The sequence below is a fragment of the Amblyomma maculatum genome, chromosome 3, assembly GCF_055883805.1.
Source record: "Amblyomma maculatum isolate TAMU_Amacu chromosome 3, ASM5588380v1, whole genome shotgun sequence".
Lineage (NCBI taxonomy): Eukaryota > Metazoa > Arthropoda > Arachnida > Ixodida > Ixodidae > Amblyomma > Amblyomma maculatum.
Genome location: NC_139346.1, coordinates 86,597,287 through 86,624,502, shown reverse-complemented (window position 1 = coordinate 86,624,502; position 27,216 = coordinate 86,597,287). Strand labels below are relative to the sequence as shown.

General features: G+C 46.0%; 1 protein-coding gene across 1 annotated transcript in view; it reads right to left on the bottom strand.

The window, feature by feature from the left end:
- Window positions 1–13,502: 13,502 nt before the first annotated feature.
- Window positions 13,503–27,216, bottom strand: part of LOC146195179 (monocarboxylate transporter 14-like) — a 51,435-nt gene continuing 37,721 nt past the window's right edge. Inside the window, exon 5 of the mRNA XM_084597716.1 lies at window positions 13,503–14,321. Within this exon, the coding sequence (XP_084453842.1) occupies window positions 13,975–14,321 (347 nt within the window). The 3' untranslated portion in view covers window positions 13,503–13,974. The remainder of the gene's footprint in view (window positions 14,322–27,216) is intronic.

Sequence of the window (27,216 nt, the reverse complement as noted above, 5' to 3'; positions counted from 1 at the left end):
ACGACACCTTGCTCAGTCATGTCGTGTGAGCGATGTACAAATCTACTGTCATATGCCTGCGCACAATCAAAAGGAGGAATTCACGCTGTGAAATGATGTCATACACACCGTCAAACATTCAGGAAATTTCATAACAGATGCCAAACGCCACATATTTGCTGTTTTTATCGCCGATGAAAGTTTTGAGGCCACCGCGTTATTTTTGCCATTTGTTAAAACATCATTGCATCTTTGAGTATGGATCCGAACAACTATTCGTCTTTTAAAACTGCTACACTGCGCCTTGTAAATATGGAATGTTGAGTGCACAGCATGGGGCATATCGTATCGTCTGTGCTTACCCTGTATGTCTGCTCGCTCACATGCCACGCACACTCATGCTAGAAGTAAATATCGAGAATACGTGAATTATTTTGTATTGCCTGAGAAAACTTGGTCTTCAGATCAGATTGATGCAAGGCCACTTTTTTTTATTTACACCAAACTTTTAGGACGTTAAACTCCACAAAAATCTTTCTCTCAAAGTTCTGTATTTGGTTTTTATTAGCCCTGTATACATGGACTCGACAAAGTCGGGTCGAGTAGGCCTGTCGAGTAAAAAACCAGTTGTCGGGTTCATGTATACCCAGTCGGGTCGAGTAAAATAGCCGCGGAGTGGGTCGCGTTAACTCGCTTGCAGGGGGTAGGTTAACTCGCTTGACCCGCTTGTCTAAAAGCATGTAGACGCTGTCGAGTCAGCGAGTCGAGTTATGGCGAACTCAGGGATAAAAAAGCAACCGGAGCGGCGATGAGCGTCAACGAAGTTGAATGCTTTTTAGCCCTCATCAATGATAAAAAAGAATAATCGAAGCTCTCAATAGTAAAAGACAACGGAATCAAATACGAGTAAAAAACTTGCACAATAACAACAAATCTCGACGCTACGCGCCGCTGCGATACTTACTCGCTAGAAAGCGAGTTCGTGTAGACGCCAATCGGGTCGAATAATGGTGACCTCACTTACTCGACGCTTACTCGACCCGGTGCTGTCGAGTCCATGTATACAAGGCTATTATTTCGCATCACCGTTTGTCTTGAAAAAAAAATAAATTCTTGCTACTGCTGCAGCTTTTTTTTTCTTTATTTCCTGTTAATAATAATACTTACAGTGGGGCAAAGTCATAGTATAATGCCACAAAGCGCTCTAGCAAAAGTAAGGGTTCACAAAGTTTCAAAAACGCTTTAGGTTAGCCAGTTCACTAAAAACTGGCATCCATTCAGGTTTCTCACTTTGGGTTTTATTGATGGTGGTCAGGTTGTTGATACACTCAATAAAATATTACTTCGCTGCAGCGACAGGAGTTCCACAAACGTATTCGAGCCTGCAGAAACGTGTGGTTTCAAAATGGTAACTATCTAATAACGATCACCGATGCTTTTTGACAAGGACGCCGTATAGTTAGATGCTATATGACCGAGAAAGTGCCATGCGTCCTGAAGGCTTTGCGGCGGAGGAGCGGAAATATGCACTCTCGCAAAATTTATTTCGTCATGACGAATTTCAGTGGCCTCCTTCCTCGCTTGATTTTCTCGGGATGGTTAATTATTGATGGAGATCCAGACAGAGCGGCGCCATTTGCAGAAGATCAGCACGCAGGCAGCGATACCGCCACGGGTGTGACTAGATACACTTGCAGTGTCGTAGGAAGGCCAGTCACCTAAGAATGAAAACTCACTCGCTTAGCCGCGCGCATGGCGCGCTCCCCATAAGCAGTAAAGGCACCTTCATGGGGGTTTGCAGGATATAATGCACTATATTGTTGCCCACGACACACGTTCGTTGCCTAGTTGCCAATGTTTTGAAGAGCAGAACGGATATCCTGGTTTTATCACAGCAGGTACCGATGACATTTTTAAAAGACACGTGCAAAATTCTATCTTATAACTTGCCACATATCACTCATTATACTGTATATCGCGCGAGCAGCTTAAGCCATGCTCAGAGCCTTTCTCCGATGGCTGCACTTGATAAAATGTCTTTCAAAGGCCCTAAAAGCACCCAATGAAACGATTAACGAGGCGAAGCGTTTGCTGACAATTAATTTTATGCTAGGGAAGAACCGCGTTTTCTTAGAGAAGTAAATATGACTGAGGTTAGTGTACGGAATTAAATAGAAATCAAATTAATGCTGCCCGTTACTGCGTGACGTGACCTTACACTAAAATAGCTCGAAAACTAAGGAGAACATTACAAGAAGAAGAATATGTTTTGTTCGGTGGTTGGCACGATAATCCCAGCGGCTGATTTTCACTGCCACAAACATGGAATGATCAAGCGCTCACACAACCGTTCTTCGCGACAGGCCTGCGCTTTCATGCGCCGAGCAGTTTCTTTTATAATCTTTTCGTATTAAGGCGTTGCATCATAGTAGGAGTTATATTTTCTTCGACTCTTTAGTTATAAGATTGATTCATAGAGTGGGTCGCCTGGTTATGCGATGTATATGTTAAGGATTATGAAAACATTTATTGAGAGTGGCTTAGATTAAGGGAAGGCTGGTTGGGTCCCTAGTCCGGGACACCGTTGGTAAAAGCCGCTGTCCGTGCTCTTTTGACGAGAGCTCGTTTGTTGCTCGAGATCCTAGCTCGACAGGGCCGCCTCCCACTCTTCCCACGTTGGCTGATTTATTATATGAATACTGGTATTTTGTTGAGAAGCCCTTACCATATGGTATAAGTCTGCCTTCTGGCCACAAAAATTTATAATGCGTCGAAAAAGATTCGGGCTCAATGGCGTGAAGTGTTGCTGGATTAATAAATGACAGTTCGCAGCTTTCGAAGGTGACACTCTTCTGATTTCCTAAGACCCTTAGCGGGCTTCGGGAATGTCTGCCTTTCAAGGTGGAAATGCTGTAATATCTCTGAATATGTTGTTAACGGAGAGGGGGAGCCGAACTCAGCAAGGGAGGACGTAGAAGGATTCCGGGGAAGATAAGCTTGGGCCGAAGCGTGTGCGCGCTCGTTTTCTTCAACTCCATGGTGACCTGGTACCCATATAAGCTGCTTTTGTGCAGCTGAAGTCCTGCATTGACTCAGAATTTTGCAGGCTAGCGGCGTGATTCTGCCAAGCATATAGTTTCTATAAGCTGCCTGGGAATGTGTAACTATGTATTACGATGCGGAATGCGTTGCGGCTAGGGCTATCGCCACTTCCTCCATAGCCTGCGTATCCCCGTTACGGATCGAAAGCACTTCCACGACCTGCATTTGGTGCACAACTGATATTGTAGATATCCCCGCTACAGGACCCGCAGCGTCCACGAAGAAGGCTCCTTCTTCTCTTGAATAAGATTCGTTCATCTTCTTGCTTCTCGCCGCTCGTCTAGCATGATGGTGCTCCGGGTGCATGTTTTTGGGGAGCGGAAGCGTAAGGAATTTGCTCTTCGACTCTTGAGGTATATCTTGTCTTCCAGTTACGTGTCGTGGAAAGCAAATGTTCAAATTTTCTAAGACCCTGCGACCAGTCTTGGTTGTGGCCAGTCGCATTAGCTGGCTTGTACGATGGGCGCTAATCCGTTCATCAGCCGTATTGTGCACCCACAGTTGTAGCAGAAGCTGCGTAGATTCTTTCATGGGTAACCCGAGAAAAAATTTCGGCGAACACCCGCTAGCTTCTGATGAGCAGAAGAAACATTCTGGCGGTCTTCCTTACTCACAATGCTTTCCGCAGATACAAGGTATCAAAAAGTGTCATGCTCATATATGAGGGATTAAAGGCGAAATGAGGCTCGTCATAGCCTCCTTTGACTATGAAAAGGGGGAAATCAGCTGGAGAGGACCAGATAACTACAGATTTGCTCAAGGACGGGGGGGATATCGTGCTAGAAAAACTGGCCACCCTGTATACGCAGTGCCTGGTGTCATCGACGGTACCGGAACCATGGAAGAATGCAAACATTCTCCTCATTCACAAGAAAGGGGACTCTAAGGACCTTAAAAATTACAGACCAATCAGCTTACTGTCTTTTACGTATAAGGTATTTACTAAGGTAATCGCTAATAGAATCAGGACAACCTTAGACTGCAATCAAGCAAAGGATCAAGCAGGGTTTCGGAAACGGTACTCTACTATCGATCATATCCATACCATCAATCAGGTGATAAAAAAATGCTCGGAATATAACCAACCCTTATACATAGCATTCATTGATTACGAAAAAGCATTTGACTCAGTTAAAACCTCGGCGGTGATGCAGGCATTGCGAAATCAGGGGGTAGACGAGCCGTACGTGAAAGTGCTGGAAGATATATATAGTGGCTGCACAGCAACCATAGTTCTGCATAAAGAAAGTAACAAAATTCCCATAAAGAAAGGCGTTAGGCAAGGAGACACAATCTTCCCAGTACTATTCACAGCTTGTTTAGAGGAAGTATTCAGAGACTTGGTATGGAAGCAGTTAGGGATAAGGGTAGATGGAGAATACCTCAGTAATCTGCGATTTGCTGTTGACATTGCCTTGCTAAGCAACTCGGGGGATGAACTGCAAATAATGATTGATGACCTAGACAGGAAAAGTAGAAAGGTAGGCTTGAAAATCAATATGCAGAAGACTAAGGTAATGTTCAACAGACTCGGGAAGGAATAGCAGTTTACATTAGGTAGCGAAATACTGAAAGTAGTAGGCGAATATGTCTACTTAGGACAGGTAGTAACCGCAGATCCGGACCACGAAAAAGAAATAACAAGAAGAATAAGATTGGAATGGAGCGCGTTTGGCAAGCACTCGCAGATTATGACTAGTAGCAGCTTACCGGTATCGCTCAAGAGGAAAGTATACAACAGTTGCATCTTGCCTGTACTCACCTATGGGGCTGAAACGTGGAGGCTAACCAAGAGAGTTCTACTTAAGTTGAGGACAACCCAGAGGGCTATTGAACGAAAAATGGTAGGGGTAACATTAAGAGATAGAAAGCGTGCAGAGTGGGTCAGAGAAATAACTCAAGTTAGCGATATTCTAATAGAAATTAAGAAGAAGAAATGGCCATGGGCAGGACATGTAGTGCGAAGAGAGGATAACCGATGGTCGCTGAGGGTAACAAACTGGATTCCAAGGGAAGGAAAGCGCAGCAGGGGGCGGCAGAAAGTTAGGTGGGCGGATAAGATTAAGAAGTTCGCAGGGGTCAAGTGGATGCAGCTAGCACAGAACCGGGTTAAGTGGAGAAATATAGGAGTGGCCTTCGCTCTGCAGTGGGTATAATCAGGCTGATGATGATGATGATGATGATGATAGCCTCTTTTATAAGGAGGCTATGAGCTCGTCGACTGCGATGACGAATTAGTGTAAGCACAAGTTGTTCTGGTGGAAGAGCGATTCGTAAGTTCGAAGACACGGAATGACACGTTTACTCGATATATTTATACAAGCTATAGTCGACGACGAAGCGGAGACAATCAGTGGCTAGTTGGTTTAGACGACGAAGGGGTTGCTGGTTGGCGTAGACGACGAAGTTCGTTGCCTCAAACCGCGCTCAGACCGCTGCTCGGACCACTCTCGGACTTCAGCAGTCTTCTAGGCTCAGGGCGTTGCCTGGACGTTTGGCGCAATACCCGTTACAGTCTGGTGGACGTGCGGGGTACGCTTTCCCACGTTTACACGCTTTACGACGGATCTGACTCCGGTCCACCAGCGACTCAGTCGCCGCCTCCGCGGACAGTCGCTTCAGGTTGGTCCCCTTTCCACCCCTACGAGGATCACGCAGCCGCAACTCTCGAGCCACCTCGACATGGGCACTGATCCCGGGCTCTCAGATCCGATCCTTTGCCGCCCGCCGCGAACACCGCCATCTTTTCACGGCGACGTCTTCGAAGACGCTGAGGATTAGCTGGCGACCTTTGAGAGAGTGGCTCGGTACAACGGCTGGAGTGAGGAGCGAAAGCTCAATGATGTTTACTTCGCCCTAGAAGAGTCTGCGCGTACGTGGTTCGAAAACCACGATGGCGCCCTTACCACCTGGCAAGCATTTTGCCGTGAACTTCTGACTACCTTCCCCAACGCCGACTGCCGCGAGAAAGCTGAAGCTGCACTTCAGTCCAGAAACCAGCGGCCAAATGAAAGTGTGTGCATGTTCTGTGAAGACATGACCCGTCTTTTCCAGCGCGCAGACCTCAATATGAAAGAGGAGAAGAAGCTTCGCCACCTCATGCGTGGAGTTAAGCAGGAGCTGTTTGCGGGCCTCGTTCGCAGTCCATCGCGTAGCGTTGCTGAATTCCTCGCGGAGGCAACGGCCATGGAAACGACTCTCCAACAACGGGCCCGGCAGTACAACCGAGATGTCAGCTGCCTGGTCCCAGATTTTTTTCGTCGTGCCATGGAGGCGTTGTTGACGCGTACGTGACCTCATTCGGTCGGTTGTTTGCAAGGAACTCCAACGTTTCTGTCTGCCTCAGAGTGCGCCAGTGTCATCACTGAGCGAAGTTGTCAGAGATGAAGTACGCCAGGCTGCTCGTGAATTCCCGGTCACCAACGTACTGCAGCGCGTCGACGCAATGCCCACGCACACATCCGTTGTTCGTCAAGTAGCTGCCTACGATCCTGTCGCTGCATGCCTCCACGGGTCGACGAGAAACGAACGTACGCGTTCGTTGCACGCCAAGCAGCTGCCTGTGGTCCTATTGACCCGACACCGGTGATTAGCCACATCAGTCCGTATGACGCATCGGCTCAAGCTGAGGTGCCTGTTCCACGCCCTCGCAAGTCGGACGTGTGGCGTACGCGGGACAACAGGCAAATCTTCAACCACGGCGGGGAGGCCGGTCACGCTTACCGTGCATGCCCGTATCGACGAGTGGGACTTCGCGGCTTCGGACCCGATGCGCCCTGTTCGCGGAACGGTGAACGGCCGCTCGAAATTGAAGCTCATCTGTCGGCCCGTCAGATGCCTAGGAGATACAGGCGCTATGACTCAGGATCGTCATCTCCGCTGCGGTACCGTTCCCCAAGCCCTCGCAGAGATGCCAGCAATACTGAGCGGCGTTCTCAAAGTCCACACCGGGAAAACTAATTCCAGCGGTCTCCGGAGGCAGGGCAGCTGCTGTCGGAAAAATTGAGGATCCTCCGCCGCCGATACACCGATACGCTGATTTCTCAAAGGGGCAGGGTAGCGACAGCATCCGACGCGCTACTTCTGATTTGTGCGTGACACTTGACGGAACTGACACGATCGCTCTACTTGACACCAGTGCAGACTATTCAGTGATGAGCCACGCTCTCGCCCAGGAATTGAGCAAAGTTGTGACGCCATGGTTGGGCCCTAGCATTCGCACGGCTGAAGGTCACCTCATTAGCCCGGCCGGAATGTGTACAGCCCAAATTGGCATCCGCGGTTTCGTCTACGTCGGGGAATTTGTTATCTTGCGCGAATGATCGAGAGATTTGATTCTGGGGCTCGATTTTCTGCAGGCAAACGGTGCTGTGATCGACCTACACGAGGCACGAGTCACATTCTGGACTAAACGGGCAGTGGCATGCTTCGACACCCACGATCCCTGTAGCCATGTTCTGCTTATTGTGGAGGATGATGTCACGGTGCCATCACGGTGCAGTGTCGTAATGCGCGTGCAGAATGACCTATTTCATGACTTTGAGAGCATGTGTGAGGGTCATATCCCGCTGCTGCTTGAGAAGGGTCTCATTGCTGCCCGAGGTCTCGTCCACCTACGGGATGGCTGCACTACCGTTCTGCTCACCAACTTTTCGAACGAATTTGAGCACCTCGTCAAAGGCACGGTGATCTCCTTCCTCCAAGACGTCGCGGAGTGTCCACATTTGTGCACCGTGGAAGAAGCCCTTCAAGACGACACAGGACCTTGTCATGTTCTGCCACCTGTCAAAATAAACACCGAGTTATCACCGGTTCAGAAGGATCTGCTTTCGGCTGTCTTGGCATATTTTGCAGACTGCTTCGCAACGTCTTCCAATGCGGGCCGAACTCCGGTCGCCAAGCACCGTATAATAACAGACGAGACCACGCGCCCCGTATGCCAACGCCCATACCGCGTTTCTCCAATGGAATGAGCAGCGATTCAGAGACAGGTCACCGAAATGCTTTCCGACGATGTCATTCAGCCGTCTACAAGCCCTTGGGCTTCAACGGTTGTTATCGTCAGAAAGAAGGACAACACTCTGCGGTTCTGTGTCGATTACACAAAACATAATCTCGTTACTAAAAAGGACGTTTACCCACTTCCCCGCATAGACGACGCACTCGATCGACTGCGAGATGCCCGATACTTCTCGTCGCTAGACCTAAAACGTGGGTACTGTCAAATAGAAGTGGATGAGAGAGACCGGGAGAAGACGGCTTTCGTGACACCCGATGGCTTGTATGAGTTTAAGGTGCTACCGTTCGGCCTATGTTCGGCACCGGCCACGTTCCAACGCATGATGGACACCATTCTGTCCGGTTTGAAGTGGCAGAGGTGTTTGATTTACCAGGACGATGTCGTAATATTTTCGACCACCTTCGACCAACCTCTAGATAGGTTACGCCTTATGTAAAAAGCTCACCGAGACGCCAACCTGACAATCAAACCAGAGAAATGTCACTTTGGCTTTGAGGAACTTCGCTTCCTTGGTCATGTGGTCAGCGCAAAAGGTGTTCGCCCGGACCCTGAAAAGACAGCTGCCGTTTATGATTTTCCGCACCCTACTGACAAGAAAGCTGTTCGACGGTTCTTAGGTTTATGCGCCTATTACAGACGCTTTGTACGAGACTTTTCGCACATCGCGGAATCGCTAACCACACTGACTCGAGATGACACGCCGTTCCTGTGGGGATGTGAACAAGAGGCCGCTTTCCTTGAGCTTCGCAGCCGCCTACAGAATCCCCCGATACTAGGCCATTTTGACGAAAACGCAGCAACTGATGTTCATACTGATGCCAGCAACGTTAGGGCTGGTGCAGTACTAATTCAGTGGCAAGACGGTGCAGAACGGGTCATCGCTTAAGCGAGCCGAACGCTTACCCGCTCCGAAACCAACTATTCAACAACTGAGAAAGTATGTCTGGCGCTAATATCAGCCTTCACCAAGTTCCGACCATACCTCTACGGCCGACCTTTCCGCGTTATAAGCTACCACCATTCATTATGCTGGCTCGCAAGCCTAAGAGACACCTCAGGACGATTGGCTAGATGGAGCCTTAGATTACAAGAGTCTGACGTAACAGTCGAATACAAATCAGGATGGAAGCATCAGGATGCTGACTGTCTGTCGCGCTCGCCCATTGCCATATGTCCAGAAGAAACGGCCGATGATTTTCCCTTTCTGGGGGCTATTAGTACAACCCAAATGGCGCAGCTGCAGAGAATGGACCCAGAGTTAGCGTCACTCGTCGACTATCTGCAGGGCGTCGATGCCCATATTCCCCGTGTTTTTCATCGTGGGCTTCAAACGTTCACTCTGCGTGGTAACGTGCTCTACAAGCGAAAGTTTGCTAACAGTGAAGAGACGTTTCTCCTTGTTGTGCCCTCCGAGTTGCGCCGAGAGGGGTGAGCCGTACACTTGCACGAATTCGTCAAAAGTATAATTGGCCCAGGTTACTCCCATCGGTGCGGGCCTATGTACGCTCACGTCGTAACTGCCAATGTCGGAAGTCTCCATCATTGAAACCCGCTGGATTTCTTCAGCCTATTGCTCCGCCAAAGACCCCTTTCCATCAAGTGGGCATGGATCTCCTCGGTCCTTTTCTGAAGTCCTAGTCTGGCAACCATTGGGTAGTCGTCGCGACAGACTACCTAACCCGGTAAGCAGAGACCGCGTCCCTTGTTAAAGGTACTGCATCCGAAGTTGCTCAGTATTTCGTTCATAACGGTGTCGTACGTCATGGCGCCCCCGCCGGGGTAATCACTGACCGTGGTACAGCTTTTACGGCTCGCCTAATCCTGTTGGTCATGAACCTGACTCACAGTAGCCATCGACGAGCGACGGCGTATCACCCTCAGACCAACGGGCTGGTGGAGCGCCTCAATCGCACCCTCACCGACACGATTTCTATGTATGTGGACGCAGAACATCGCACCTGGGATGCGATTTTGCCCTATAAAACTTTCGCGTACAATACCGCCACTCAAGAGACGACGCGACTGACCCCGTTCCAACTTGTCTTCGGTCGCCAAGTGAGCACGCCATTGAATGCCATGATGCCAGTTGGTCCTTTTTGCGGCTCTGACGCCGAACGTGACGCCGACATCTTTGATCAGCGTGCTGAGGAAGCGCGGCAACTAGCACGCCTCCGAATCCACCGATAAGAGGCGAATGACGCTGCTCGGTATAACCTCGGCCGAAGAATCGTCACTTACGAGCAGGGCGACTTCGTCTTGGTGTGGACACCTGTTCGTCATCGCGACCTATCTGAAAAGTTACTACACCGATACTCCGGCCCTTACGAGATTGTTCGCCGTATCAGTGACGTCACCTACGCCGTTGTTCCCGCAGCTTCAGCTCCATCCCGAAGGCCACAGCGTCCTGAAGTCGTGCACGTGGTTCGGCCGAAGCCCTATCATGATCATGCATGACAGCTTTTCGTCAACGCCGCTGGGTCCTTGTGACACTTTTGTGCACCCTTTCGCTAACTTCTTCCTAGTAGCACCGCGTCGCATCGAGTCGTTGCTGCAGAGGAGGGGGGCAGTGATACAAGCTATAGTTGACGACGAATCAGAGACAATCAGTGGCTAGTTGGTGTAGACGACTAAGTGGTTGCTGGTTGGCGTAGACGACGAAGTTGGTTGCCTGGAACCGCGCTCAGTCCGCTGCTCGGACCACTCTCGGACTTCGGCAGTCTTCTAGGCTCAGGGCGTTGCATGGACGTTTGGCGCAATACCCGTTACAATACGGAGCACGACATTTTTAAATGATTCATTGATTCCTCACATCTGTATTCTTTATTGTTGCAACTGCGAAAATACATGCATTGCTTTGCACACACGGCCATAGTAGCTGATGCGAAGCGTGACCATTACACGGAGCGAGCTTCTAGAAACCTAACAGATCATATATGCCCGGAAGGAAAGTTAAGATAGCACTGTATAGGCTGATTTTTGTAGATTGGTTTCGATTTTTTTGTGATATGTCTACTCACAGCAGGAATGCCCCTCTTTTTCTTCTGTTTGCCTGCTTTCTTTAAATTATGCTAACGACATAACTCGCAATGAAGCCTAATCTTCCACATAAAGGAGCTATTTTGCATGCATAAAATTTCGAATAATCTGTATAATTGCTTCTTTGCTTCTTGTGCGCATTTTGCCGTGTAAGAACTTTCTCGTTATAGGAGGCTACTTATTGGTGTGTGCCGCAATAGTTTCTTGCATTTTATGGTGCATTATTCTTGATTTGCCACCACAGCAGCTCGTCCTCTTCTTTGGATTAAGTTCAGGTGTATGAAACTTTATTCGATAAATTCCAGTTTTCTGCTGTGTACAAGTGGGAACTGTGCCCTGCGTGTGAAATCATGATTCTTATTCCACGTTATTTAGCATCTGTTCCGATTACCTCTGCAGAGATGAAGAGTAAAATCGTCCACTGATATGCATATCTTAACCGTCAAAAAGCCTACAACGCGGCCAATGTTTCAGAACCAATCTAATTGTATGACGTTTTTTGTAAACGCGGGCTAGACAAGGAAGGACACATCGCAACTTAGTGACTGAAAAAATGATCCGTGGCAAGAAAACATCCTTTCTTCTTATGATATTTCGGTTTTTTATTGTGGTTTTTATTATAAGGCGAGCTTCATACGTAATTGAAAACATCGTTATACGCACTTCACTTACAGCAAAATTATTCATATCTCAACCGCTTCTGCAGTTCTCGTTGAAGATGTGGAAAATGGATGAATGCAGCTCTCAATGGCTGAGCTATCACACGTCGAGGATTAGCACCTGAACAACCTACCTATTACTGGTGTTATTTCGCATCTATGGAGCACAACTTATGGCCTTTACCCTGCGACAAACACATCTTATTCCCATGTATTGTCTTTTTGCTGATGAAAATGGTATTCATAGCGTTATTGTTCATTTAATGTGCTATCATAACCAAAAAGAATCAAACGCAGAAAAAAGACTGCCAAAGCGGGTACTGCTTCGGACTGGAGCACTTAATGAAAGAACGAATACATTTATTGCGTGCCAATAAATATTTGATCACAGAAAGGAAAAAGCAAAAGCCGCATCACAATGGGGAATAAAACACGCTATCCAGTTGTCTTTCAATATCTGCCTCTTTCTATACAAATATCTCATTTCCTCTTTCCGATTATCATTTGGGCATCGGTGTTGCATGCTACCTTATTGTGTGCAATACTTCAAGAACTTGTCCTAACTCCTGATTATTGCGTGAGTCAACACCTGTTTTCTTTAAGCAGCGTGAAACGATTTCAACAATTCGCACTACGCGATTAAACGTGCTGCCAAACAAAACCTGATATGCCGCTTCGGTGACTATTAAGGCACGGGTTAACTTAGCAAACCGTCACCAAATGGAGCTGTTATACGACAGGGTCTGACACGAGAGACACCACATACCATGTTTTATTCTAGAATTACTGTGTTTTAAGCCTTTTTTGCGCACTTCGATAAAGTTGTGTAGAAATTTGAATTATTTGCTTGCGTGAGAAAACAAAGTTCAAACCGAAGACTATAGCTGGTTTCTAAAATTTCGTGGCACTCAAGGCGAACTTTTCATCACTTGGTCTATTTGTCATAAGTTTCGCATTACAATATGAGGAAAATCAGTCCCTGTTGCGTTACTAATAGTAACAAAATATCTCGTTAAGTAAGCACATAAGGGTTAGAGGAGATAGATATCGATTTTCGAAGTTGGTCTTCCGTAGTCTAGGATTCCTTCGATCTGCCCTGATGCTGTGGCATCGCCACCAACTTGAGTATTCCTTCATTTTGGCCCTGAATACTACACTGAATTTCTTCTGGATAAAATGTTTCTTTGTTCTTTTGGAGCCGTGACAACATTCTGCCAATTTTTCCAGCTTTCAAATGATTGGAAGAAAAATTAGTAATTTTTATGGCTTAGAGTGATTAAAGCGATCATATAAAAGGTGATCTGTATTATAATAAATTCGCATGCAAATTACATACACAAACTGTTTCTAAACATTTATAACGTCTAAAACTATTGCTGACCTTGCTTTTCTGAACAAAGGACGGATAATCATTTACATGGCCGAATATATTTACGATTATTCCGTGTGGATCAAAAACTTCTATCAACATGGATTATACACACTATACTAAGTACAGGTGCTTCCTTGGAACAGATGTACACTCCGGAGAATTCTATAAAGCTTCATAACTGTAATGCACACACGCAGGCAGTGCGTCCATGGACAGCACTTTCATGATTTATTGACGCGGTATCCACAATGTTCAAATCATGATATACAGCCGGCGATGCTTTCATCTTATCTAGTTGTAAGACAGAATTAGAATACAAAGTCTCAAGTTGTTATTGACTACAAATGGCATTTATGCATCAGCAGTGGTAAGAAACTTTATTGCTTGAATGTGGCAACCATTTGAGTGGCTGGATGGCGCCTGTGGTCTGAGACCCGGACGCGATGTCCGTCTCCTTCTCGTAGACATCGTGATTTGAAGGTGATATCCCTGCTCCTTGGTCAGCTATTTATCTCCAGAGTCTAGAAGAGGTTGGCGGTAGAAACTCGATAGCGAACGAGTCGCCAGAAATTGTTTGTAGTCTCTCTGAACCGCACGTCACATGTTGAAATTTTCCAGAAGTCTCATTGAGGCCCAACTGGAGCACAAATTACGTTTCCGAGCCTTGCTAGTTGCAACCATGCAGCTGATATCATTACCACATAACTAATGTAATTGACTAGCTTGTCGTTCCTACTTCCTGGTGTGCGACGAAAGCTGCACGAATAAAAGCTGATATTTTGTAATCTAACTTTGCTGTGTAGCACTCATACATGCCGAACCCCCTGAATCTCGCCGTAGGAAAGCCCTACTGCGCCAGAATTGTCGTCATCGACTCCTGGTAGAGTGCTGGGCCTGCGGTGCATCTGCTCGCCTACTCTCGAGTCGCGGTGCCGACTAAAGTCAATTGCTGCAAATGCTGCCCCGGGTAGGTAGGCGAACTTGCAGGCTTCCAGGTCCCGGTGGTCAAGTTCGTCTCGCGGTGACCAATTGCGTCTCTTGCAGTGCCTCCCAGCCACTGTGACGCCGAGCCAGATGAAGAAACAGCATCCTTGAAGCAGGCCGCAGAGGCGGAAGACAGCGTCGTACGAGCCCCACTGGTCCCGGAAGTAGCCTGGACAAATTCATTCATTAGGCGCTGTCAAATTATACCGGTGTTGGCAGCAAAGTAAATGCTTTCTTGGAATATAAATGCAGTGTGAAAACTTGGTAAAGCTACGGCAAGCCACAGACCGGATGTGGCGGTTCCCACATTTAAATCGAATATATCAATCACAAGTTACATAATGAGCAATTAATTCACTGCGGGATAAAAGATTTACCATATATCTTCCTAAGCAATCAAGGTCCGTTTCAGTGACAGTGTTCAAGAGGTAACTACAGTATGTTCCACTCCTATTAAATGAAAGCAGCTTGCTTATTTCGCTTCTCATGGGTAGTTTTGGTGCCATAAAGCTTGTCAGAATAATAAATTTTCTTAAAACGTGTAGATAAATTTTTGCTTTAAACTCATAAACTTTTCCAGCATTAGGGAGGGCATAAATGTTCCCCTGTGTAATCGAAAAAGAGACCCTGCTGTCTGCATACCTTTGGCAAGGACGGTGCATGCTTTAAGTTAGAATTTATAAATACCGCGAAAAGGTTCTGATATCTGATACCGTCGAAAAAAACCTGTTGGTGAACACTAGCGTGGCGACGACGTTTTCATTTGGAGATTTAGAACCCATTGCCACCTACAACCCTCCTATTCTATACGTTCGTGACCGCGACCTCACACGGGCCATGCTGCAAACCTTATGACTGCTCACAACAATGCATTGATAAGTTTAGGCCTAATATGCCTAAAGCAGAGCAAACGCGGTCCGCAGCGCAGTCTCATTTCTTTTCAGTCGTAGTCAGTTGCCCCTCATTAACCTTGTGCGACTGTCAAAGCCACTGAACTTCAGTTTGTTGTGAGCCGTAGTTGTCAAACTGAACACTTGTTGTCGAACTTCCTGCTGGGCTGCCGAGGCCATCGTACTCAGTTTACTGGAGTTGCTGGGCGTGCTAGGACGTCCAGGTCAGGTGCTTTATTTTAAATAGCCGGAGAAAAAAGTTAAGCGTCAGCGAGCAAACGGCCTCAGAACGTACATAAGCCAGGCATGTTTTATCTGTTTTGAACGTTGTAATCAGAATATATGACAGAATATTGTCATTAGTATTCTGCACTGAGACAAGACTTTTAAGCAAAACAGGCGGATTATGCAACATTGTCTGTGGTAGAAACAGCAGGACCACCTTTAACGCCTCGCTTCCGATCATAGCCGAAGAAGACAACGTGGGTATTGACCACTACCTGAAGCGTTCATAGTACAGTCAGAACCATCCCATGGAACGTACGAAAGATCGTTATACGATCGATGGAAGCTGCCATTTTCTAAGACGGCGCGTCAAAGATCCCAAGCATAACCATGTACAATAGTAGGCGTGTGCTGGACTGCAGGGATGGCTGTTAAAGCGTTTGCACCCATTCGTAAAGTATAGTACTTTAACGCAGGACCGAGCCTGATTACAAAATTTTTGTCGATGAACTGTCATTTTGATACCTACGACGCCTAGGTGGGAAATAATGTGCGCCGTTATAGTGCACATTTATTAGAACCAGCCCCATCTTCCCGCCGAACAAAATCATTAATACATCTCTGTCAAGATTTTGTTTACTTAATTTAAATTATTCTGTTTAACGCTGGAAAACGCGTAAATAAATTCACTTGAGAGCTTGGGCTTCTTTTGCGCGAGCATTCATGTGCAATATTGCTAATGCCTGTGGAGTCATATACTGCTCAGAATATATTTTAAAAATATATCAAAACAATACTTAGTGTTCCTTTAATTAATCACCCAGATATCTTATGGCTAAAAATTTCTAAAAACTTGTGCCCTACATCTTGATAGCTGCAAGAGACGTATAGTTTTTTTTTAAAATATTCAGTGTATAAGCGGCTTACAATTAATTCTAAAGTAAGCTCCATATTAGCATACTTTTTCCAGGCACTAAAACTATCTAAAAGATTTTTCTGAGCAAACGTGGCGAAATTAAAAAAAAATAAATTTCATAACTGTAGAAACATACCTGAGCGCCGTCTTGAGTAATTACAGGATGTAGAAGTAAATTTTGAGGCATAGCTTCGTAGTACAGCTTAAGTATCGTAACCAATAAGGACAAAATAGCAATGCATCTAATATGCAGAGGTTACATTATCGTCACCAGTAACACAGTTTTCGTGCACTTCGAAATCTATTTCGTCAACAAAACGTCTGCACGTCTTTCTTGAACAGACACAATCGCCCTAAATCTGCGGGGATAAATCATGTATCTACGTCCACCTTAGAGTCTCTCCCAGTTGAGTAGGGATAAGTATTGTGCGCGCAAGACTGCGAATTGCTGGTTTGAGAATCGGGCGTCATTTTAGTGATGTATTCCGGTAATTTTTTAGATAGCACCTAAAACAAATTCTTGAAAAAAAAAGGGGCTGTCATATGTCATGTGATTGGTGATATGACATTGAGAGCAGTATGATTTGGGGTCTTCAACGTCAGTGCAGAATCTATTTATGACGTTGACCACAAACAATTTCGGGAGACACATAAGGTTGGTTTGTGGGGTTTAACGTCCCAAAGCGACTCCGTAGACGCCGTAGTGGACGACTCCGGAAATTTCGACCACCTGGGGTTCTTTAACGTGCACTGACATCACACAGCACACGGGCGCATTGCTTTTCGCCTCCATCGAAAAGCGGCCGCCGAGGTCGGGATTCGATCCCGCGTTTTTTCTGTGTCTGCCCGACGTTCATTAAGCCTTATGTTCATTGATAACCCTGTCTCTCCGATATACTGTTTATAACAGAAGGAGCATTCTAGAAGGTAGATAACGTTTGTAGATGTGCAAATAAAGACTTATATTATATGAAAGGTGGAAGTGCTTTCAGCACATTTAACCATGGTGCCTTTTTGTATATGACTGCACGTCTTACATCTAGGTCGAGAGCAAGGGTGTGGTTGTGTTGGATGCTTGTTGTCAACTTTAGGATATGCTATATATCTGATGTTTGTATTAAGTTTGCATGTTACGCTTGGTGCCGCCGTGATAATTTTTTCGGGCGTTCATTACGCGTTAACATGGGAGTGGTAATTCCGCAGAATATTTTTCAAGTTTTCAAGGGCATTGGAGTATTTAGTTACAAAAGAAGGCTGGCGTTAAGTGTCGGCCTTATGGCGTTCGTGAGCACATTGTCGTAGTTTAATGTGCTTGGTATTTAGAGGGCCATATTAGGAGAGTTACCAGGATAGTACCTCTGAATTAGTGTTGTTTTTAATAAATGAATTTCGCTTAGGTAGCCATTATCATCGCTACATGCTTTTCTAAGCCGTGTTGCCTACCCTACAAATATTTCTTGCTTACAATGCCTCGGATGATGACGTAAAATCTAGGTATTGTAGCTTATTCGTTAGCTTTCTGCGTGGAGAAAGTTGACTTTGAATCTCGACGTCTGACAAAAACTTGCGACGACTGACTTGTCAGTGGTCGCAATTAAAAGTCGACTTTCTAGGCGTATCCTGTCTCACTCGGGACCCTGGCTCGATTCCGACTTCTTCATCTCAAATGTGAAGTTAGAGTTAGCAACGCCAGGGCAACGCTGTCAGGTCGTGGGACATTGTGACTTCGCACACTCGACGGCCACTCAGTGCACACCAATGTCACCTGCCAGTTGGCCCCCAGCAAAGACACGTCGGGCATATTTCATGGTAGCACACTTTTTATGCTGCTCGACTGCTGGTCCCTAGGACACGGGTCTGATGAGGTCACCGTGTTTTGATAAGAGTGAAACGAAAGCTGCCCGTGCAGGGTTCAATGTCAATTAACGTTGAAGGACATCTGTTGGGCGACGTTTCCGGAGCCCTTCCGAACAGCCAATGTCACGTTGGGAGGCTAAACCCTATAAACAAGTAGCGAACATTACAAAAATGCGTCTTTCATAACCTTAGTCGCTCTGGGACGTTGTGTTTTATAAACTAATGAAATAATTAACAAGTTATGCAAATTCTGCGCATATTTAACGTTTCCTACCACTGCAATACCTTGCTAAGTGCTTCTCGGTTGGAGGCTGGTAAAGAAATAGACTACAGAGATTAAAATAGCGTCAGCAGGAAACAGTCGCGAGTCACCTTGTAGCATTGTCTACATAAATCCGGAAAATTCAGACCTCATCAATCCAGTTGGTCACATCTCATTTATACTGCCACATTTATTGCTTTTCACATCCATCATCTTCATACGATCAACCAGGTGATCAAAAAATTTTGGCAATGTAACCAGCCTCTACATAGCATTCAATGATTATAAGAAAGCGTTCGACTCCGTCTAAACCTGATCAGGCATGCAGGAATAAGGGTGTAGATGAGCCATATGCAAAAGTGATGGAATATATATGTGGTGGCTGCACAGCAGCCATACTGCTGCGCGAAGAAAGTAGAAAACAAAACAAAGAAAGGCATTAGGCAGGGAAACAAGATCTTCCTAGTATTATTCACAGCATACTTAGAGAAAGTACGCAAAGAATCAGAAGTTGCTTAAATTAGAGGTTGCTTAAACTGCAGCTAATATTTATTCCTTTCTCCCTTCTACCAATAATCATGGCGCCCACATTTTGATGGGGGCGAAACTCAAATGTGCTCATGTACTGATCGGTATCAGCGCAATTTAAAAACAGTCCAGTTTGACGAAATTTCTGCAGCCGTCCGCTACGGCGTTCCTCATAGTCTGAGTCACTTTGGGAGGTTAAATCTTATAAAGCGCCAGGCCAAGCCTTCCACTAAAAGAAGTGCAATCAATGCACTGGAAAGCGACGCCCTTACAGCTTTCTCATGCGTGATTTCATAAGCCACTATCATATTCTTGTCTTTTGTGCCACCCACAAAGACCTTCATGTTACTTCCATTTGGCAGATAAGCGTTAGCGGCTGCAGCCACTGACACGTTGCTTGGAACATGCAAGAACGCGGAGCTTCATTGTGAGTAGTGCCTAAGGCGCGAACCTTGCGGCGCTTTTCGAAGTTGCGAATGAAAGCGCTGTAATCGTGACACAATGGGCTGTATGGAGCGTGGTGTCACTGGAGCCTTTTTAAATTTAGAGGACGTTTATTTTACAGGACAAAAGCGGCTACGGTTTGGCTACGTCGTCAAACAATTTTCATGGTACTCATCAAGTTGTCTGTTTCAAGCCGAGCATTTAAAAAAGTGCTTCAAAAATAATTAAATATTGCGTGCAAACTATTCAAGCAAGCTGCACGAAAAAACTTTGGCGTGCAGTTCGTATATCTTTTAACAATTTTCTCTGAATTTTCAGTTCAGAAAAAGCCTGTTTTTTTTATTCAGTCATTAACAAGTTACATACACTGAATTGGCCAGGGAGAAACTTATGTGAACAAGCAGATAATGGAGCTTGAATTTACAGAAATAAGTTATAACCCTTCACAAACGACCGCTTACCACTTACAGTAAGGTGAAAATGCGGAGTTTCGGAATTTCAGCAGAAGAAAGAGCATGTTCAAACGTGTGCCAGTTGATATCAACGCACATATTTCGTACCGACACATATACAGGGTGCAACGCGACATGGTGCTGCTATATGGAATATTGTCGAGTGTGCAGCGTTTATAAGTTATCCTCCTGGGACTGTTTTTTCGAGCTAGTCAGGTATACAGTATTCCAGATGCATCTAAGAATTTCCTCTGCCTGTGCTAATCTCTTCTGATTTCCGTGTACTTCAATGTGTTCTGTTCTTTTTTAGTACGTTTCGAGCAATTATTATTCCTGTAGTTGGTAAAAACCAATGTTACTGAACAAACGTAGTTTCACAGCTCCCCATACAACACAGCGGAAGGGTGTGTCCTAGGTAGCCGTGGCGAGAACTGTCGGAGCTGCAGTCGACTCTTCCTCAGGAACTGCTGCGAAAGCTTCCTCACATGGCAAAAAAAATGGCTGACATTGTCCTCGGAAGCAACGAGAACGGATATTCCAGTGCGGGCCGCGCGGCTGGGACCAGCACTGGTATGGGCGGTAAAAGCGAAGTAGGTCATGCGGAGCCGAACCAACAGAGTTATTTAGAAGCAGCTACTAAGAAGTCGGCAAAAAAGGAAGAAGTAAGGAAGAAGGAAAAATCCCCGAGAGAAGAACACAGATAGCGCAAAGCAGGACCCAACAGTTGGGAGGGAGAAAGAGAACGCCCTTGTACTTAAAGCCGCTAAGTCCAATATGAGCAAGTGCAGGTGAGATTCCCTTCATGGATCACTGCCTTGTCGTGGCGGAGGGGCTTGCGAAACTCGATGAAGTCGTGAGCTCTGCTGTGTAGGGCCACCCAAGATAGACAGGTCACGGCATAGAGTTCTGACAAAATGTGATTCACTGGAGAAGGTAATGGCAACCCACTCCAGTATTTCCTGCCAAGAAAACCCTATGGCCAGTCACATTACCATTAATGATATGGCGCCGGAAGATGAGCCCCCCAGGTTGGAAGGCGTCCCACATGTTACTGGGGATGAACAAGGGGCGATTCCTAGTAGCTCCAGGACGAATGAACGGCTGGGCTAAAGCCAAAAGGACGCTAAGTTGTGGATGTGTCGGGAAGCGACCGGAAAGTCCGATGTTGCAAGGAGATATATCACATAGCAACATGGAATGTAAGATCTATGACGCAAGGTAAACTGGATGTCGTCAAGCGAGAAATGGACAGATTGAACATTGATATCTTAGGTATCAGCGAGCTCAAGTGGACCGGAATGGGAGAATTTAACTCTGGCGACCATTATGTCTTTTATTGTGGGCACGAATCCAAGAGAAGGAATGGGGTCGCTCTCATAGTAAACAGAAGAATGGGCAAAGCAGTGCTAGGGTACAACCCCAAAAACGACCGAATGATTTCACTTCGGATCCAAGGTCACCCTTTCAACATAACAGTTATCCAAGTCTATGCACCGACCACTACTGCTGAAGAAGCTGACGTTGAGGATTTTATGCGGACCTACAATGCCTTTTAGACCGCACCCCATCATCAGACGTCGTTTTTCTCATAGGAGACTGGAATGCTAAGGTCGGGAGTGAAGAAATATCCGGAATTATAGGCAAGTTCGGTCTTGGCGAGCCAAATGAAGCTGGGCAGAGGCTAGTAGAGTTTTGTCAAGAAAACAACCTGACCATAGCGAATACTCATTTTCAACAGCACAAGAGGCGCCTGTACACATGGACTTCACCGGACGGTCTGTACAGGAATCAGATCGATTATATTCTTTGCCGGCAGAGATGGAGAAGCGCTATACAAGCAGTAAAAACAAGGCCTGGGGCCGATTGTGGCACCGATCATCAGCTTCTTGTTGCCAAAATTAAGCTTCGATTGAGGAAAACTCAGAAAACTAGAAGGCCTTTCAGGTATGATCTGGATCAAATTCCATTAGAATATGCTGTGGAAGTGAGGAATCGATTTCAAGAATTAGATCGGGAAGACAGAGAGCCCGAAGAGATGTGGACTGATGTTCGTGATATAATACAAGAAGTTGCTACTAAGGTAGTTCCAAAGCAAAAGAAATGCAAGAAAGCAAACTGGTTATCTGAAGAAGCTTTGCAAATAGCTGAGGAAAGGAGGATGGCAAAAGTTATGGGGGAAAGAGAAAGATACAAGGTTCTCAATGCGGATTTTCAGAAGATAGCAAGGAGAGATAAGAATGCCTTCCTGAACATACAGTGCCAAGCAGTTGAAGACAACAGCCAATTAAGGAACACAAGAGCTCTGTATAAGACAATCAAAGATATCAAAGGAAGCTTCTGTGCTAAGCTGGGCGTGATAAAGGACAAACGAGGCAAGGACCTCACTGAAGCCTCAGAGATAAAGAAGAGGTGGCAGGAATACACAGAAGAACTGTAAAAGAAGGACCCGAATGTGCAAACCCAACATAAGACGGTTGTGATTACTGATCTCTAGCCGGGCATCCTGAAGAGTGAAGTTGAATGGGCCTTAGCCAGCCTTGCTAAGAATAAAGCTAGTGGAATTGATGGCATTCCAGCTGAGTTGCTTCAAAACCTCTACCATGACGCTGTTAACATTCTGCATACATTATGTCAGAAGATTTGGACAACCCTGCGGTGGCCACAGGATTGGAGGAGGTCAGTTCACATCCCCATTCCAAAGAAAGGCAGAGCCAAAGATTGTTCCAACTACCGCACGATCGCGCTTATTTCGCATGCTAGCAAGGTGATGTTGAAAATCCTCCAAGGTAGGCTGCAGCAGTATGTGGATCGGGAGCTTCCGGACGTGCAAGCTGGGTTTCGCAACGGCAGAGGAACTAGAGACCAAATTGCCAACCTTCGCTGGATCATGGAAAAAGCAAGAGAGTTCCAGTAACCCATCTACTTCTGCTTTATTGATTATTCGAAAGCGTTTGACTGCGTAGATCACAGCAGATTGTGGCAAGCTCTCCAAGAGATGGGAGTTCCAATTCACCTCATCTGCCTCATCAGGAACCTGTATGAAGGGCAAGAGGCCACAGTCAGAAATGGGCATGGTCTTACTAATTGGTTTCCGATTGAGAAAAGAGTGAGGCAAGGCTGCATAGTGTGCCCTGCCTATTTAACCTATATGCAGAGTGCATCATGAGGAAGGCCGGTCTGGACGAGTCTTCAGCTGGAGGGAAGATTGCTGGAAAACGTATCAACAACCTTAGATATGCGGATGATACCACTTTATTGGCAGAAAGTGAAGTGGAACTCAAGAGACTTCTGATGCGCGTACAAGAAGAGAGTGAGAAGTTTGGGCTTAAACTGAACATTAAAAAAAAACAAAGATCATGGCGTCTTGCCCTATCAAGTCCTGGAGCATCAATGGACAAGAAGTGGAAGCTGTGACAAATCTCTCTTCTTGGGCTCCAAGATTACCTCGGAACGAGGCTGCAGCCATGAAATTAGGAGACGCCTGCTTCTGGGAAAGAGAGCAAGGGTTAGCCTTGACCGCCTAGTAAAGAGCAGAGACATTAGTCTGCCAACCAAGATCCGTATAACTCGTGCTATGGTCTTTCCAGTTGTGATGTATGGATGCGAGAGTTGTACTGTAAAAAAGGCTGACCGCCGAAGAATTGACGCGTTTGAAGTGTGGTGCTGGCGAAGACTCTTGAGAGTTCTTTGGACTGCCAGAAGATCAAATCAGTCGATATTGTCGACCATAAATCCCGACTGCTCATTGGAGGGTCAAATTCTAAAGTTAAAGCTCAGCTACTTTGGTCATCTGATGAGAAGAGAGGAGTCGCTGGACAAAGATTTGATGTTGGGAAATGTTGAGGGTCGCCGGAGGAGGGGTAGGCAGCGAACGCGATGGTTAGATGGCATCCTCGAGGCACTGCAGATGAAGTTATGTGAGGTTAGGAAGATAGTGAGAGACCGGAAAGCGTGGCGTGACATGGTCCATAGGGTCACGAAGAGTCGGACACGACTGAACGACTGAACTGAACTGCAGGTGAGATATCGTTGAACGTGGAAGGGGTGATAAGCGAGTATTTGAACCTTCCTAGGGATGATAATGAGCGCAGTTCTGAAAGAGACCAAAAATATGCTGTCAAAAAATTCTGTACAGCGCAATATGGTGGTAGTAGCCGCGGGGCTGAACGATGTCCTAAATGGTGACGCTGCAGGAGAGCGGAAGGTTTAGCTCAGGGGGTTGACGATATCAGGGCAACAGAACAGCAAATGCACATCGTTGTACGCAAAGTGCCGGAGCTGCTAGGAACGAACAGAAAACTTGAAAAGGATGTGGTGACAGTCATGACATAAGATTGTTAAACCTGGAGAAGCGTTTTGAAGTGGTTGAGGTAAACAGAGAAGCACGTAGAGCAGGTTTTGGCAGGGGTTTTCAGCGAGATGGCATCCATTTTAACAGAAGGGTGGGAGTAGAGATGGGCTGGCGCCTGGCAGGCAGGGTTTAGCTTTTTTAGGGAGTCCGCGAGGGCTCCTACGAGCAGGGGCAGATGGAAGCGAAGTAGAAAAAAGCGTAATAACGAAGGCTGAGCCCAACAAAGTGGCAAAAAGGAGGTGGAGAAAGAAAACTACAAGAAAAGAGATTTAACACTAGGATCTGCTACATAAACTTGCAAGAGGGTAGAAAGAGAGCGAAATGGCTAGAGATAGAACAGCAGTTGAAGAAAATGTGTGTAGAAATGTGTATGTGTGAAAGAAGTAGGAGAAAATGTGTGTTCGCTCTATGTGAGACTCATTTCTGGTATCTAGAAGATCGGCCGTTTATTGAAGGCTACGCTTAGGAAAGGTGCAACAGAACGAGAGCGGAAAAAGTAGGGGAGAGGGGTAATGTTGATATACCAAGAAACAAATTGTCAAAAAATAAAATCGTCTTGCAAAGAACACATCTGGGTATCAGGAATAATTGCCGGCATAAGGACATGCCTAGGAATATTTTATTTAGCAATAGGGCAGCAATGTAGGCTAGAAAACAAGGATCTCGTTGGATGTCTCAGTAACGATATAAGCCAGTTTGGAAACGGGGCCAATATTATTCTACTGGGCGACATGAACGGCCACATCGACGATCTGGATGGATACACGGATTGTAACGGGAAGCTAATGCTAGATTTCTGTGAGAGACACAACGTAGTTATTGTAAATTTGGTTTGGTTAGTGCGGTTTAACGTCCCAAAGCATCCCAGGCTATGAGATACGCCGTAGTGAGGACTCCGGAAATTTCGACCACCTAGGGTGCTTTAAAGTGCACCGACATTGCACAGCATACGGGCGCCTTGCTTTTCGCCCCCATCGAAAAGCGGCGCCGAGAGAAACAAAATGAGGGACGAATCACGTGGGAATTCTGGAACAGGCAGACGACCATTGACTATTGTGTAATGTCGCAAGGAATTTACAGCAAGCTCCCAAAAACGGAAATAGGCGAAGAAGGGGAGTGTAGTCTGGGAAGTGATCATAAAAGTATAAGTCTACAGATGGGGCCCTTGATGAAAACAGAACTGGAACATCGACAAAAAGTACACGCGAAATTAAACAATGATCAAATAGCGCACAAAGCAGCAGACATAGAGGAAGCAGTAGAGAAAAGACCCATGAAGTCTGGGATGATGAACAGGCATAACTACTCACAGGGAGAAAAATTAAGGAGGTAAGAAGCAAACCGCTGGATCGGGAAGAGGAAGCCACGGAGCTGGTGGAATAAGGAAATCAGGGAAGACATTGAACAACGACGGGCAGCTTCAAGGGAACACCAAGAGGCAAAGAAAGCACCGGTATCTCGGGAGGAAATAGACCAAAAATGGGAATCGTTTTGACAAAAGAAACCTGATGTACAGGCCCCCTTCCAAAGTAAAAGAAAGCAGTCCACCGATCGCTGGATGGCTGAAATACTCGATGCCACTAGAGGCGGACCAAAAAAATTCGGGAACCATATAAACTGGCTACGTAAAAAGGATCAAAGAAAGCAGGACCGGATTCACGATAACGAGGGAAATCTGTTAAAGGGAGACAATGCAGTGAACTACATTACATCAGCTATAGCCGAGTCATTTAAGAGTGACGATAGGGTAATCTCCGCAAATCAAGAAGAAAGACAAGAATCCGAATACAAAGCAGCTCAGAACTGACCAATCTAAACTGAAAAAGGCAGAAAACTATATTCCTAAAAGCCCATCTACAATAATACATCAAATTCCAACGAAAAAACGCTGTTAAAATATTTGGAAACAGTCATAACGAATAAACAAATTCCGGACGGCTGGCGGCAGAGTAAGCATGAATTTGACTTATAAAGGAAAAGGAGATAGAACGCACTTAAAATCCTACAGGACGATTACCATACTATATGTTAAATACAGTTTGGCCTTACAGGCAGTGAAACTAAATATGCAATCATGAGTAAAAAGTACGCAGATACTCGGAGAACTTCAGAACGGCTTTAGATATGTCAGGCGCCTAGACGATAACCTGTTAGTGCTTACCCAATGCATCAAAATATCTAGAGTGGAAAACACACCTTTGTATTTGGCCTTCCTGGACATAAACGGGGCGTACTACAACGTAAACAGGGAACTTATGTGGAACATATTAAAAAGAAAAAGTATCGGTGATGAGATAACAGATTTTCTAGACGAAATATACCGGGATAACAAAGTATAAATTACATGGGAAGGGATAAGAAGTACGGAAGATGTCAAGGTATGCAAAGGATTAAGATATGGTTGTCTATCACGTTGCTGTTCATGCTTTATATGATAAATATGAAACGGAGGATACAAGAAAGTAACCTAGGTTTCAACCTGTCATATAGATTAGGCGGAAATGGGATAGAGCAGCTCCTCCCCGGTTTAATGTATGCAGATGATATTGGGCTATTACCAGATAGCCAGGAAGACTTGCAAGCTCTAGTTAAGTATTGCGGAGGCGAAGGGGACTCTCTAGGCTTCAGTGTTAGCGAAGTTATGTCGCGTCTGACTTTCAACGGCTCAACTGATCAGGGTCTTAAAATACAAGGCCATGAGATACCCTGGGTGGCAGAATATTGTTACAATGCGGCAAGCCGATGAGAAAGACGACAGAACGTGACCGATGGCGATGGTAGATGACGTTCAATGAATATGTTAGCGGGCCTAGCGCGAGCGCTCCTGCCCGCTCCACTGCCCGCTTCTTCGTTGCTCGCCTGTAACATGACTCGGGGCCACCGAGCGATCGTCCCGATCGTGGACGACAATGTTTACCGATACTGATAATTCCATGACATGATGATGGGCATGTCTGAATGCTTCAAGAAGAATAAAAAGAAGAATAGACTCGCTTCCTGGCACGACAATTCCCGATAAACGTTGACCCAGAACACTTTCGGGCCACACGTTGCCACGACTCGATGTCGGAAGCCGAGGCACGCACCGCTAGGCATAGGCAGGGGAGGATGTCTTGAGGTATAGCGGTGTCTTGGCTCG